Source organism: Bufo gargarizans, chromosome 7 (assembly GCF_014858855.1).
Source record: "Bufo gargarizans isolate SCDJY-AF-19 chromosome 7, ASM1485885v1, whole genome shotgun sequence".
Classification (NCBI taxonomy): Eukaryota; Metazoa; Chordata; class Amphibia; order Anura; family Bufonidae; genus Bufo; species Bufo gargarizans.
Genome location: NC_058086.1, coordinates 25,565,314 through 25,580,351, shown reverse-complemented (window position 1 = coordinate 25,580,351; position 15,038 = coordinate 25,565,314). Strand labels below are relative to the sequence as shown.

The following is a 15,038-nucleotide window of genomic DNA, read 5'->3' as shown; positions in this document are numbered from 1 at the left end:
CGGCGCATGCATGGTTTGTTTCCTTTTCATTGTTATGGGAGTTCTGAAAATAGCTGAGCGAGCGCACTCTTCTGCTTTTGGGACTGTTTTCGGAAATCCCATACGGTGAATGGAGGGTGGCGCACATGTACTCTCTGTTCACTTCAGGGGCCCCATTCTGGAGATAGGATTGGGACCTGCACCTATCTGACATTGATGGCATATCCTAGCAATATGCCATCAATGTCCCAGATGGGCCGACCCCTTTAGGGCAGGTCATTCATTTTAGGGCCCTGCATTGTTTATAGGGGGGGGGGGGGGGGCCGTCTACTTGAATATGGCTTCCCTTGAATGGACACATTTTTGACCCTCGGCTTTTGAAAGTTTCCTGATCCACCACGAGATTGTCTTTCTTACCGGTATAACCAGGTGCACACAGGCAAACAATGTGCCCAGAATCACGGTCGGCGTAACAAGAGCTGCCATGGTAATTCTTAGTGCCAGGATACCCAGGGCAAGGGCAGGGGCGACACTGCTGGCCAGTTCCAAGAATAGGGTCTCCATAATAACCATCCAAACACCTAAAGGAAAATGTAGTTAACAAAATTTACACTGACAAAGCTGTAACAAATTCCAAAGTTAATGCATTTCAGGTAAAAAATAAATAAAAATGACAGCTGGGGGCGCTGTTGCATTGGTTTCTATGGAAAGTGTTTGTGGAAAGCAGTGGTGAAAAGTGGTACTGCATTCATTGCAATTTTGTATGAGGACTAATTCCAAGCTGCTTCATTTATATTCACACTTAAGAAGGTAATAAATCTGAAGAAAATTAAAATGTTACCTACTTTTGGTGGAAGCTATTGTTCTGAACTATTGTGGAACCAGTGAGGCACGCGGTGCCTCGTGCCTCATTGACACACTCCCGCCTCCCAGTATCCTACAACTTACTTATCACAGTGTCGGCCGATTGTGAAGTCCCTACACGCGATGCAGGTTCCAGTCTTGGGGTCACATTCTTCAGAGTGCCCGTTGCATTGGCAAGGCTTACAATTAGGGAAGCCCCACTGCCCGGGCAAGCACTGATCGCACTGTCTGCCAGCCACATTGCCATGGCACTGACATTGCCCGGTTAGGGGGTTGCAGAATCGAGATGTGGAGCCTTGAGGGTGACAGTCACATTCTGTGGAAATAAAAGGCAAGAACATTGTCCATATTCAATGGCCTACATAGAAGAGACGGGGCGCCACAGCAAAGGTCAGAATGGGCTCCACTTTATGGTGCTGGGTTTTGACACCCAAGAGAGAAGGGGCTATTGATTGTTTCTCCCTGCACCCCATTTCCTTTACTGTCGGGACATCCCCCCTTGTTTTCTAACAATGCAGTTCCTCAGGGGAGGGGCTTCCTGCTCAGGGGACGGGAGAAACTAAGGTTAAGCCCCCTGTTTTTAAAGGGTAATAAAATGAAAGCATGTATCTGTTCTTCGATAAGTTTCTGCTTAATATTTCGTCCTAACAGAGTTTCCCAAAAAGAAACAGATGTTCACTCACTGCTGCATCCATAGGGGCCAAATCCATAGGTTCCAGGAGCACACTGATCGCAGCGCTGACCAATCACGTTCGGCTTGCACATGCACTGTCCTCCAATTTTGTCACAGACTGCGCTGAGGGAACCCTGGAGGTTACAGTTACACGCTGCAAAAAGAAAAAAGAAGATGGACCATGGTGCCCTCTGATGGTGAGATGTGCAATTACAATGTATATACAAACTACATGGTCACAAGTAGGGCTGCAGCTAACGGTTATTGGAATAATCACTTAGTTGTCGATAATTTCATTGATTAATCGGGAAAAAACACCAAAATGACAAAAAAAAGGGTTTATATGATTTTACTTGAAAAATTATGTTCAAAGGCCATATTAAAACAAATTTAGGAGTTACATAATTATAAAAATTTTGCATTACAATGTAAAAAAGACAAGTTATGGGGGATCTGTGGATGACACTATTATGGGGGATCTGTGGATGGCACTGTTATGGGGGATCTGTGGATGACACACTGTTATGGGGGATCTGTGGATGACACACTGTTATGGGGGATCTGTGGATGACACACTGTTATGGGGGGTTTGTGGATGACACTGTTATGGGGGATCTGTGGATGACACTGTTATGGGGGAATCTGTGGATGACACACTGTTATGGGGGATCTGTGGATGACACACTGTTATGGGGAATCTGTGGATGACACTGTTATGGGGGAATCTGTGGATGACACTGTTATGGGGGAATCTGTGGATGACACTGTTATGGGGGAATCTGTGGATGACACTGTTATGGGGGAATCTGTGGACGACACTGTTATGGGGGAATCTGTGGATGACACTGTTATGGGGGGATCTGTGGATGACACTGTTATGGGGGATCTGTGGATGACACTGTTATGGGGGATCTATGGATGACACCTGTTATGGGGGATCTGTGGATGACACTGTTATGGGGGATCTATGGATGACACTGTTATGGGGGATCCTGTGGATGACACACTGTTATGGGGACCTGTGTATGACACACTGTTATTGAGGGATCTGTGGATGACACTGTTATGGGGATCTGTGGATGACATCTGTTATTGGGGATCTGTGGATGACACTGTTATTGGGGATCTGTGGATGACACTGTTATGAGGGATCTGTGGATGACACTGTTATGGGGGATCTGTGGATGACACTGTTATGGGGGATCTGTGGAGGACACTGTTATGGGAAGGGGGATCTGTGGATGACCATGCTATGGGGGGATCTATGGATGACACTATATAGCATCTTATGCTATATGTGTCATCCACAGATCTCCCCCATAACAGTGTCTCCCAATACACTGGCCCCGCCGCCCACAGCAGTATAATATCTAAAGAGTATTCCTTAACTGGCAGTAACTTTTACTTTAACTTTAAATCAGCGCATCTTTATTACCTTACAATGAAGCTCCAGTAACAGGCAGAGCGTGCGGCGGTGTAACGTCACTCACTCACGTGACGCGCATGCTCCGCCCACTTTATGAATGAAGCAGGCGGAGCAGGCGCGTCACGTGAGTAAGTGACGTTACGCCGCTGCCCGCTCTGCCTGTTACTGGAGCTTCATTGTAAGGTAATAAAGGTGCGCTGATTTAAAGTTAAAGTAAACCTCCCGCTCCCGCCTGCATAGCAACGAATCGGCCGATTATTCGATAACGGGATTCGTTGACAGCGAATCCCGTTATCGAATATTATCGATAACGTTAATCGTTGCAGCCCTAGTCACAAGTATATCAATACCCACATCTGCTTACAGGTGGCATTCTCTGGCAAACTTAAAGGGCATCTGTCAGCAGTTTTGTCCCTATGACACTGGCCGACCTGTTACATGTGCGCTTGGCAGCTGAAGGCATCTGTGTTGGTCCCATGTTCATATGTGCCCCCCGCATTGCTGAGAAAAATGATGTTTTAATATATGTAAATCAGCCTCTAGGAGCAATGGGGGCGTTGTCATTACACCTAGAGGCTGAGCTCTCTCTGCAATTGCTGCGCCCTCTGCCCTTTGATTGACAGGACCAGGTGTGATGACGTTTACACTATCTGGCCCTGTGAATCAAAGGTCAGAGGATGCAGCAGCTGCAGAGAGAGCTCAGCCTCTAGGTGTAACGATAACGCCCTCATTGCTCTTAGAGGCTCATTTGCATATACTAAATCATCATTTTTCTCAGCAATGCGGGCACATAGGAACATGGGACCAACACAGACGCCTTCAGCTGCCAAGCGCACATGTAACAGGTCAGCCGGTGTCATAGGGACAAAACTGCTGACAGATGAACATTAAGAGCAGGAATCGCATCTTTTCAGCCCGATCTTCCCGGAACTCACGTAATGCTCCGTCGTGGATGATGGCCGAGATGCTGCAGATTAACTTCACGCACATTTCTGCCAGGGTCGGCATGGTCGCCATCTTGAAGGACTCCAAACACCTGTAGTTTTCCATCTCCTCTCGGTGATGCACAGACATGGGGTCGCTTCCATAGAAACCGGGCAGTTCCGAAAACTTTGGCAGGAGGACGAGCTGTAAGGGACGTGAACGACATCGTAAATGCAATATAATAATATATTTTAAAACATTATTGTATTACTGTATATACTTTGCAATAGACTACATTGCATCTTAGGTCATGAATCTGCATGGTGAATTCCATCTGCAGTACCAGTGCTCGCCAGCTGGTGGCAGTGTTGCTCTGTTAACCTCTAGCTGTTCAGTGAATTACAGAAGTAAAATATGCAATCTTACATCTGGTTAATATGCGAATGCCCCTTTACGGTGGGTAGAGAACCCCTTTAAGGGCGCCTTCATATGTATCATAATTTTCTGTTATGGACAAATCGACTGCACAATCCACATCTCTTACAGGCAGATTTCACCTGTTGCATTGGTTTTGAGATGGATTTAGTAGCAGAAATTTACGGTACGTATGAAGGACCCTGAAGAAGGCTGTACAGGACTGGGAAAAAAATGTCTGCTGGAATCCAAAAACAGCGCCGTACCCATCTACAGGCTGTTTGTGGTATTGCTGCTCAGCTCCATAGAAGTGAAAAGGGCTGAGCTGCAGTACTTCAAGGAACCTGTAGACAGGGGTGGCGCTGTTTTTGGAGTGAGGCAGCCATGTTTTTCTAATGATGGACTAGCCCTTAGGAACGAACACGTGTGCCCCGTGCTGCGGGCCACAAATTGCGTTTCATTCACTTGAATGGGTCCACGATCCGCAAGAGATGGCCTGCACCAGAAAAAAATAAAACATGTTCTATTTTTTTGCGGTGCAGAGGCACGTACCGAAATCCCTCGGAAGCGCTTCCGCGGACATCCGATCCGTGCCTCCGCTCCGTATCCTGCGGATTGCTGACCCATACAAGTCAACGGGGTCTGCATCCGTGATCCGGGCACGGGGCACACACGTTCGTGTGCATGAGCCATTAAACAAGTGCCCAAGAATGGATTAAGTCAGGGGTGCCCAACCTGCGTCCCTCCAACTGTTGAAAAACTACAACTCCCAGCATGCCTGGACAGCCTACATCTACCTGGGCATGTTGGGAGTTGTAGTTTTGCTACAGCTGGAGGGCCGCAGGTTGGGCATCCCTGAATTAGATACCCCCTCTCTGTCTGGATCAGTGCGGGTACCACTGCTACCACCCTGGGTAGGGTTCTCACCGCCCCCCACAAACAGACGTTTTAAAAAATAAATGCACAATAAAAAAATAAAAAAATTGAAATTTTAGTTTAGTTTTTAAATTCTCGGCAGCTGAGACTGAACCGTAAAGGGGTAAGCGTAATCCTTTTTCTGACTGTAGCCAGACGCTCCAGGGCGGGGGCGGCCATCGTGGGAAACCTCTTTATCTCTCTTTCAGTTTATTCGAGCGGAAGAAGTGATATTGTTTTTTTGCTTCCCTTTGATGGTGTAAAATCAGACACCAGCGAGCGCAGCTCAGGCGTGCTCACACGGAAGGTGGCGGAAGGGGGATAGCTCCTGTTGTCACAGGCACTGCGCATCCGCTTGCTTTCACGCATGGCGGACAACGCTTCATTTTGTACTTATCCTATACTCTACTCCAGTCACATCCAAAGCTGCTTTCGAAACTCTATCGATCGCCCATGGGAGTGGTTCGCCTTTAGATGCCCGCTTCCTCGTCAGGAAAGAGTTTAGCTCCCACAATGGAAACCAGCAGAATTGTAAATGTAGCTTTGGCTGTGACTGGAGAATACTAGTAGATTAACATGAGTGAGGTATTTGCCGGATTCCACGTGACTTTTTGGACATCATGGAGGCCTCAGTCCTTCACAGTCCCCATCACTTACAGGTGCTCTCCCTCTGCCAACCGCGCCTGACCAGATATTTCATTTCATTCACTTACGGCCTCTCCTGACCCTTTAAAGGGGGCCTCTCGCCAGTAGCGATGAGCGGCATAGGCAATATTCGAATTCGCAATATTTTGCAAATTTTGGGCCGAATATTGAGATTTGTGATCTCCAGTCATTGTTTCCTTGATTGCGAAAAATCGACAATGTAATATATTTCTGATAAATTTGCAATTAGAATATTCGACAATATTCCCGAATATAAGCACTATATTCTAAATATTCTCGAAGTGGCGATATTCGTGCTTAAAATTCGCGATTCAAATATTCGCGCTCAACACTACTCGCCAGTGACATTTTTTATTAAAAGACCTCAGATTGTCATAAACTATAAAATAGGCCATACTCACCTTACCATTCGAGGTTCCCACTGGTTTCTACTTCCTGGCACAGTCTTGACACACAGGAAGTGACTGCTCAGCCAATCACTGGCTGGGGGCGGGTCTCCACTGAGACAGTGATTGGTTGCACGGGAATTTCCTGTGTGTAGGAGGACACAGTAAGCGCTGAAACGGGGGAACGGTAAGGTGAGCATCCCTCAATTTATTTTGTTTTATGCCGACCTCAGCCGGCTTTAGGAAAACAGCCCCTTTATGTCACGGGACAACCCCTTTAAGTCCTTTTGCCCTATCTGTAAATAAATCCTTATGTAGTGAACTGAATATAATCGTCAGAAGCAAGTTAACCCCTCATGTGACAGTCTTACTAGTCGACCGCAGAGTTTACTCCCAGCCTACAGATCGCACTGCTAAATTACCGAGTCAATGAGGATAAAGTTGCCGGGATGTCGGTTCGTAGCCTGAAACCTCTGGAGGCGGATGGTTACCTCATACTGGTTGTTTGACTCAAAGCAGAAGGCTTTTGGCAGGACGATATACCTGGATGTAAAAGACAAATGCACATAGTGTAAACTGGGGGCGTGTCTACTCACTGAAAGCAAGCAGAGATCTTGAAAAATGGTCGAAAATGGAACTATAAAGTCAGTTGGAAACAGAACATTATTAAACAATGACTATAGACAACCCCTCTCTGTATGCTCGTTAGGGGGGGAATGTGGAGTTTGTTTTTTGGGGGAGGGGGGGTGGTCCTATCATAATACCCTAAAATTATCGATGGGCCCATGGGCTCCTGACAGTTTACACCTATTTGTAGGGCTTCATACCCGGACTCTTACCTTTCAGAATGAGGCAATTTTTCCTTGTACCGCTGCTCAAAAGGCAGCACGTTTCCGCAGCGCGGGCTCATGGGTAACGTCTGTGAGGTCACGCTGACAACCGCCTCCCAGTCCTCGGCAGACTGAAAAATGCACATAGAAATATATATATATATATAAGCTTTGGCCAGGGCTAGGATGAGTGACTCTGGCTTAGCTACATTGTCTGTTGGAGTCAGAGGTGGTCTGAGATCCAGTTCCTGTCTCGTTAGAGGCTCAGGTTTCTGCTTTGTTCCTGTCAAAAAAGTCAGATTATGAGCCACTTCCACAAGGTGGCGCCGGGTGAGATGGTTCTTATTTCTCAGGAGATACCTCTTTGCATATCCCTCGTGCTTTACACTGCAGCTCTGCTTGCTCAGATTAGCAAATTTCTAATAAATTCGGTCGTCAGTCACCCATAATAAATCTGTTACATTGTGTTATCCGTCTATTAACAAGTGCGTCTAATTAACATACTTAACCCCGCCCATGTCCACACCCACTTTTCAAAATAGGTGATAATTTCAACAAGAAAGTAAAAACTGTAACTACCAACCTAAATAGAATTTAGATACCAAGGCACTATCTATACCCTCTTTTTGTGTGCAATTTAGTCCCCTGATGAAGCCGACTACAAGTAAGCGTTGGAATGATGATGTCACTAACCTAGAGGGCCATCCGAGGGTGCTCAGGAGGTTCCTGATACGGGATCGCCCCTATCGGGGCGGCTATTCCGTTTATAGGCAGGGCACTAATAGCGACAGGGTCAGCTATAGGGATAGAGCCCATAGCTCAATATCAGGCCCAGCATCAACCTATTATTATTATTATTTAATTGTTGTTTTTGTTTTAACTGTCATTGGGTTGTTTTGGAGGGTCTTTCTGTTTTGTTTTAAAGTTTATATTAAACGCCACATTTGGGAGACAGAAATAGGCTGCGAGCAGTAGTCCTTTCCCCTCCCCCATTGGTCTTGGCAGCGCATGCTCAGCAGGGGGCGATGGTGAGCTCAGGAGAGGACATGAAATCTGCGCTCCATGTGGTACCCCAACCCCCGGCATTACCTCCGGCTCGTATCGGATCATGATGTCATAGTCCATCGGGTACGGGATGTTGTCGACATGAAACAAGAGACCGGCTCCATCTCTGACTCTGGCAAACCCCGGTCCAGTCCAGGTGATCATGTGATCCGGCGAGTGTTCGCGGCGGATTATCTCCGTGTCTGGCTGCAGGCGACATGAAGGAGAGATGATGGCATCGCCTCCTGACACGAGCTTAGATCTGTCTGACATTCTGTGTACATAAGACACGGAGGATTTACAGGCAATTAGATCGGGGCGTTGGCTGAACACCTGGCTGCCAAAGATTTCACACCGCATCTCGCGGAGCAACCGCCGCGGCTTCAACAAGTTCTTTATACCAAAGATATAAAGAAGTTCATGTACCAAGTGTTACACACTTGCGTTGTTAATTCTGGTAATGAGATCCGGCAGAGGATCTCCATACCGGAATTAAACGGATCCATTTTGATTTTGCACATAAGGATGCATCCGTTCCGTTAGGATGCGGTTGTGTGAAATCAAAACGGGGAAAAAAACGGATCCCTCTCTAAATACATTCAAAGTCAATGGGTGACGGATCCGGGATTTTTAGGCTTCTAAATAAACGGATCTGTCACTATTGACTTACATTGTTTACAGGGCCGGATCCGTTTTTTTAACGTTTTTATGACTGGACACAAAACCGCAGCTGATGCATCCTGAACGAATCTCTTTCCATTCAGAATGCATGAGGACTAAACGGAAACGTTTTTTTTTCCAGTATTGAGATCCTCTGCTGTCTATCAATACCGGAAAACAACAACGCAGGTGTGAAAGTAGCCTTAGGCTGAGTTCACACGGGTGAGTATTCCGCGCGGGTGCAATGCGTGACGTGAACGCATAGCACCCGCACTGAATCCTGACCCATTCATTTCAATACGTCTGTGCACACGAGCGTTGTTTTCCACGCATCAGTTCTGCGTTGCGTGAAAATCGCAGCATGTTCTATATTCTGCGTTTTTCACGCAGCCCTGGCCCAATAGAAGTTAATGGGGCTTCAGTGAAAAACGCATTGCATCCGCAAGCAAGTGCAGGTGCGATGCGTTTTTCACTGATGGTTTCAAAGGCTGGGTTCACACGGGCGTCACGGATTGGCTCAGGATGCGTTCAGTGAAACTCGCATTATTTTGCAAGCAAGTTCAGTCAGTTTTGTCTGCGATTGCGTTCGGTTGTTCAGTTTTTTTCGCGCGGGTGCAATGCGTTTTAATGCGTTTTTCACGCGCGTGATAAAAAAACTGAAGGTTTACAAACATCTCTTAGCAACCATCAGTGAAAAACGCATCGCACCTGCACTTGCTTGCGGATGCAATGCGTTTTTCACGCAGCCCCATTCACTTCTATGGGGCCAGGGCTGCGTGAAAAACGCAGAATATAGAACATGCTGCGATTTTCACGCAACACAGAACTGATTCGTGAAAATCACCGCTCATGTACACAGACCCATTGAAATAAATGGGTCAGGATTCAGTGCGGGTGCTATGCGTTCATGTCACGCATTGCACCCGCGCGGAAAACTCGCTCGTGTGAAAGGGGCCTTAGGCCCCTTTCACACGGGCGAGTATTCCGCGCAGATGCGATGCGTGAGTTGAACGCATTGCACCCGCACTGAATACCTGACCCATTCATTTCTATGGGCTGTTCACATGAGCGGTGATTTTCACGCATCACTTATGCGTTGGGTGAAAATCGCAGCATGTTCCTCTTTGTGCGTTGCGGTGCGATAATCCACACAACGCAGGCCCCATAGAAGTGAATGGGGTTGTGTGAAAATCGCAAGCATCCGCAAGCAAGTGCGGATGCGGTGCGATTTTCACGCACGGTTGCTAGGAGACGATCGGGATGGAGACCCGATCATTACTATTTTCCCTTATAACATGATTATAAGGGAAAATAATAGCATTCTGAATACAGAATGCATAGTACAATAGCGCTGGAGGGGTTAAAAAAAAATAAATAAAAAAATTAACTCACCGTAATCCACTTGCTCGCGCAGCCGGCATCTCCTTCTGTCTTCATCTTAGCTTTGTGTAGCAACAAGGACCTGTGGTGACGTCACAGTCATCACATGATCTTTTACCATAGTGATGGAACATGTGATGACCGGAGTGACGTCACCACAGGTTCTGTTACTGCACACAGCTAAGATGAAGACAGAAGGAGATGCCGGCTGCGCGAGCAAGTGGATTACGGTGAGTTAAAAAAAATTATTATTTTTTTATCCCCTCCAGCGCTATTGTACTATGCATTCTGTATTCAGAATGCTATTATTTTCCCTTATAACATGGTTATAAGGAAAAATAATAGCAATCTACAGAACACCGATCCCAAGCCTGAACTTCTGTGAAGAAGTTCTGGTTTGGGTATCAAACACGCGCGATTTTTCTCACGCGAGTGCAAAATGCATTACAATGTTTTGCACTCGCGCAGAAAAATCACGCGTGTTCCCGCAACGCACCCGCACATTTTCCCTGCAACGCTCGTGTGAAAGGGGCCTTAGTGTTACTCCAGAGCTGCGCTCACTATTCTGCTGGTGGGTGACTGTGTACATACACACATTACTTATCCTGTACTTATACTGAGTTATTATAGTCTAGAGCTGCACTCTTGTGAATGCAGCTCAGCAGTATAAACACATGAGGAAATTCAGGATCAGAAAAGGATAAGTAATGTAATGTATGTACAGTGACTGCACCAGCAGAATAGTGAGTGCAGCTCTGGAGTATAATACAGGATGTAACTCAGGATCAGTACGGGATAAGTAATGTAATGTATGTACACAGTGACTGCACCAGCAGAATAGTGAGTGCAGCTCTGGAGTATAATACAGGATGTAACTAAGGATCAGTACAGGATAAGTAATGTAATGTATGTACACAGTGACTCCACCAGCAGAATAGTGAGTGCAGCTCTGGAGTATAATACAGGATGTAACAAAGGATCAGTACAGGATAAGTAATGTATGTACACAGTGACTGCACCAGCAGAATAGTGAGTGCAGCTCTGGAGTATAATACAGGATGTAACTCAGGATCAGTACAGGATAAGTAATGTAATGTATGTACACAGTGACTCCACCAGCAGAATAGTGAGTGCAGCTCTGGAGTGTAATACAGGATGTAACTCAGGATCAGTACAGGATAAGTAATGTAATGTATGTACACAGTGACTGCACCAGCAGAATAGTGAGTGCAGCTCTGGAGTATAATACAGGATGTAACTCAGGATCATACAGGATAATGTAATGTATGTACACAGTGACTGCACCAGCAGAATAGTGAGTGCAGCTCTGGAGTATAATACAGGATGTAACTCAGGATCAGTACAGGATAAGTAATGTAATGTATGTACACAGTGACTCCACCAACAGAATAGTGAGTGCAGCTCTGGAGTATAATACAGGATGTAACTCAGGATCAGTACAGGATAAGTAATGTAATGTATGTACACAGTGACTCCACCAGCAGAATAGTGAGTGCAGCTCTGGAGTATTAATACAGGATGTAACTCAGGATCAGTACAGGATAAGTAATGTAATGTATGTACACAGTGACTCCACCAGCAGAATAGTGAGTGCAGCTCTGGAGTATAATACAGGATGTAACTCAGGATCAGTACAGGATAAGTAATGTAATGTATGTACACAGTGACTGCACCAGCAGAATAGTGAGTGCAGCTCTGGAGTATAATACAGGATGTAACTAAGGATCAGTACAGGATAAGTAATCTATGTACGCAGTGACTGCACCAGCAGAATAGTGAGTGCAGCTCTGGAGTATAATACAGGATGTAACTCAGGATCGGTACAGGATAAGTAATCTATGTACGCAGTGACTGCACCAGCAGAATAGTGAGTGCAGCTCTGGAGTGTACAAATTGTTTCATCATTTTATGTAGATTGCAGTTGACCTGTATAGTGATGTCCAATAACTCAGTACCTTCTGCTGTAGCTGTCGAGCTCTGCGGCGTGACGACCTCTGCTGGAGAAAACGGATCGTCCTCCGGTGACGGCGCAGTCTAACTTTCTTTCCATTCTGAATACCATTGTAGTATTCCACACAGTCCGTCGGAGCTTCTGGTTTGAGGTCGCCCTACAGTACATACAAATGAGGAACACGGATGAATCAGACATCTCTATGGAGCCACAATACCGTTCAGACTGCACAGATATTCCCAGGAACCCCTGTCTGCCCATAAACCGTGCCATCATTCACTTGAATGGGGGATGCAATACCAGGCACAACCTTTACACAAGAGTGGCGCTATTTCTGGAAAAAAATAATCCGTTTTTTTTTCTGATCCTGGACAACCCCTTTGATTTCATCGGTATTTTTTGACCTGAAAAATGCAGTTTTAGCACATTTACCTATTTTTGCATTGGAATTTTAGAAGAAACACTGAGGATTAGTGCGCAGACTGCAGAACGTAGACAATTCTATGGCGGATACGGTACATATATTATCACAGAGCAGAGATCTAGGAATGCAGAGGCGAAATCCAGCCTGAGGAATTTACATGGGGCACAGAGGGCAGGAGGGAAGGTACGCTCCCTGGCAGCCCGCCACCTATTTAGTCACATTTCTTTCCTCTAACAAAGGCCCCTTTAGGAATCCAGGGCAGGTGAAATTTCTTCATGTCACTAATTGGGCAGCGAGATAAATTTAAGCTGCCAACGCGGCATAGCTGGTAATTTAGAAGGAAGATTGAGACTACCCCACACAATGGCGCCATTTTCTATTGTAGCAAACACAGTCCTCGTTCTGTCTTATATGCAAATTTGTAAGCTGTAGAGTTTGTTAATCACATTAAGGTTATGAACATCTTGGGAGGTATTTTTTTTATCAATGCTCATTTTGGGCTAAAAAATTTTTTTTCAATTGGTCTTTATTAAAAAATTCAACAGTTTTTGTCCTACAGAGTAAAGTTTCAGCAGAGTATCTTGCTCGTAGCTTCACACTGAACCATCAGGATGTCTGGTCCTCATCTCTGAACTCCTGACAGCTTATAAACACTCACTTAAAGGGCATCTGTCAGCAGTTTTGTACCTATGACACCGGCTGACCTGTTACATGTGCGCTTGGCAACTGAAGGCATCTGTGTTGGTCCCATGTTCATATGTGCCCGCATTGCTGAGAAAACTGATGTTTTACTATATGCAAATGAGCCTCTAGGAGCAACGTGGGCGTTGCCATTACACCTAGAGGCTCTGCTCTCTCTGCAGCTGACACCCCCTCTGCACTTTGATTGACAGGGCCAGGTGTGATGATGTTTACACTGCCTGGTCCTGTCAATCAAAGTGCAGAGGGTGCGGCAGTTGCAGAGAGAGCAGAGCCTCTAGGTGTAATGGTAACGCCTCGTTTGCTCCTAGAGGCTCATTTGCATATAGTAAAACATCAGTTTTCTCAGCAATGCGGGCACATATGAACATGGGACCCACACAGATGCCTTCAGCTGCCAAGCGCACATGTAACAGGTCAGCCGGTGTCATAGGTACAAAACTGCTGACAGATGCCCTTTAAGTGAACATGGGACCAACACAGATGCCATCAGAGCAGCAACCTGACGGCTCAGTTTGAAACTGAAACTAAGATACTCTGCATATAGACTGAAACGTAAACCCTGTAGAAGAAAAACTGTTGAAAATTTTTAATAAAGACCAAATGAAAAAATGATTAATAGGCCAAAATGAGTAAAATGCAATGAGAAAAAAAAAATGCCTCCAAAGGCTTTCGCAGCCTTTATGTAATTAACAAACAACCTTTAAAATGATTCTGCCCCTTTAAATCCTATGTTGATTTCTGGGTTTAATGCCCTGTGCTGAGTAATTTTTTATATATATTTTTTTTATAGCAATTGAAGCTCCTATTTTATGATTCAGAGCTCCAAAAATAACCTCCATAGACATAGTGGTAAATGTCAGCACTCAGCAGTCACCACTAGAGGGAGCTCACTGCACTACTGTGTGGTTTCCATGTATGAACATACATTCAGTGAGCTCCCTCTACTGGTGGCTACAGGTAGCCTGAATGTTATCATTTATGTCTATGCTGGGGATTTCGAGCTCTGTATTAGAAAAATCAGCTCTGAGCACTAAAAATAGATCAGGAGATGAAGAGTGTATATTCACTTTAATTTTTTGACTGCTGGAAATTACTAATGATGCATTTTACTGTCCAAGGCTCAATAGAAGTTCTGAAAAACTGAGCATGTTTGCACTGGTGCAGGGCACTTAAAGGGGTTGTATAGAATCAGAAAAAAATTGCATCTTTCTTCCAGAAACAGTGCCACACCTGTCCATCAGTTGTGTGTGGTATTGCAGCTCAGCTCCATTTATTTCAACAGAGCCGCAATGCCAGACGCAACCCATGGACCAGAATGGCGCTGTTCCTGGAAGAAAGCAGCCATGTTTTTTTAATCTAGTACAAACCCTTTGGACTAAGACAACAGGGTTCACCTAGGGACCTTTTTTTAGGGGTGCCCTACTCATGCCTGACATAGTGACATTTTATGGCATTGATCCCTGGTATTGGATGATATTGAGATCAGCCTACTCCTAACATACCGGTGTTTGAGGGTCTGTGGGTGAAAGCCCCCTTGCGTTTTCTGCTTCGTATGTGTAATAATCCAGAGGCATGCAGTAATAGCCGGGCTGTACGTCGTCACACTGCCGACCTATGACGTTAGCACGACAGTCGCACTGACCATCCTCAAAGGAGCACCTGTAGGGGGGGGGGGAGACGGTTTGAACTTAGGTAGATTGCAGGTCTGGCATTTATTGGGCTAAAATAAATCGGACTTACCTATTATTGTACGCTCCGCCAAAATCGCAATTGCACTGA

General features: G+C 45.6%; 1 protein-coding gene across 1 annotated transcript in view; it reads right to left on the bottom strand.

Annotated features, from left to right (window-relative positions):
- Positions 1 to 15,038, bottom strand: part of LOC122944030 (laminin subunit beta-2-like) — a 49,165-nt gene that overhangs the window by 13,683 nt on the left and 20,444 nt on the right. Inside the window, 10 exon segments of the mRNA XM_044302231.1 lie at positions 397 to 560; positions 928 to 1,159; positions 1,527 to 1,670; positions 3,878 to 4,070; positions 6,670 to 6,790; positions 7,087 to 7,208; positions 8,167 to 8,328; positions 12,138 to 12,290; positions 14,762 to 14,918; positions 15,000 to 15,037. Coding sequence (XP_044158166.1) covers positions 397 to 560; positions 928 to 1,159; positions 1,527 to 1,670; positions 3,878 to 4,070; positions 6,670 to 6,790; positions 7,087 to 7,208; positions 8,167 to 8,328; positions 12,138 to 12,290; positions 14,762 to 14,918; positions 15,000 to 15,037 — 1,486 coding nt within the window.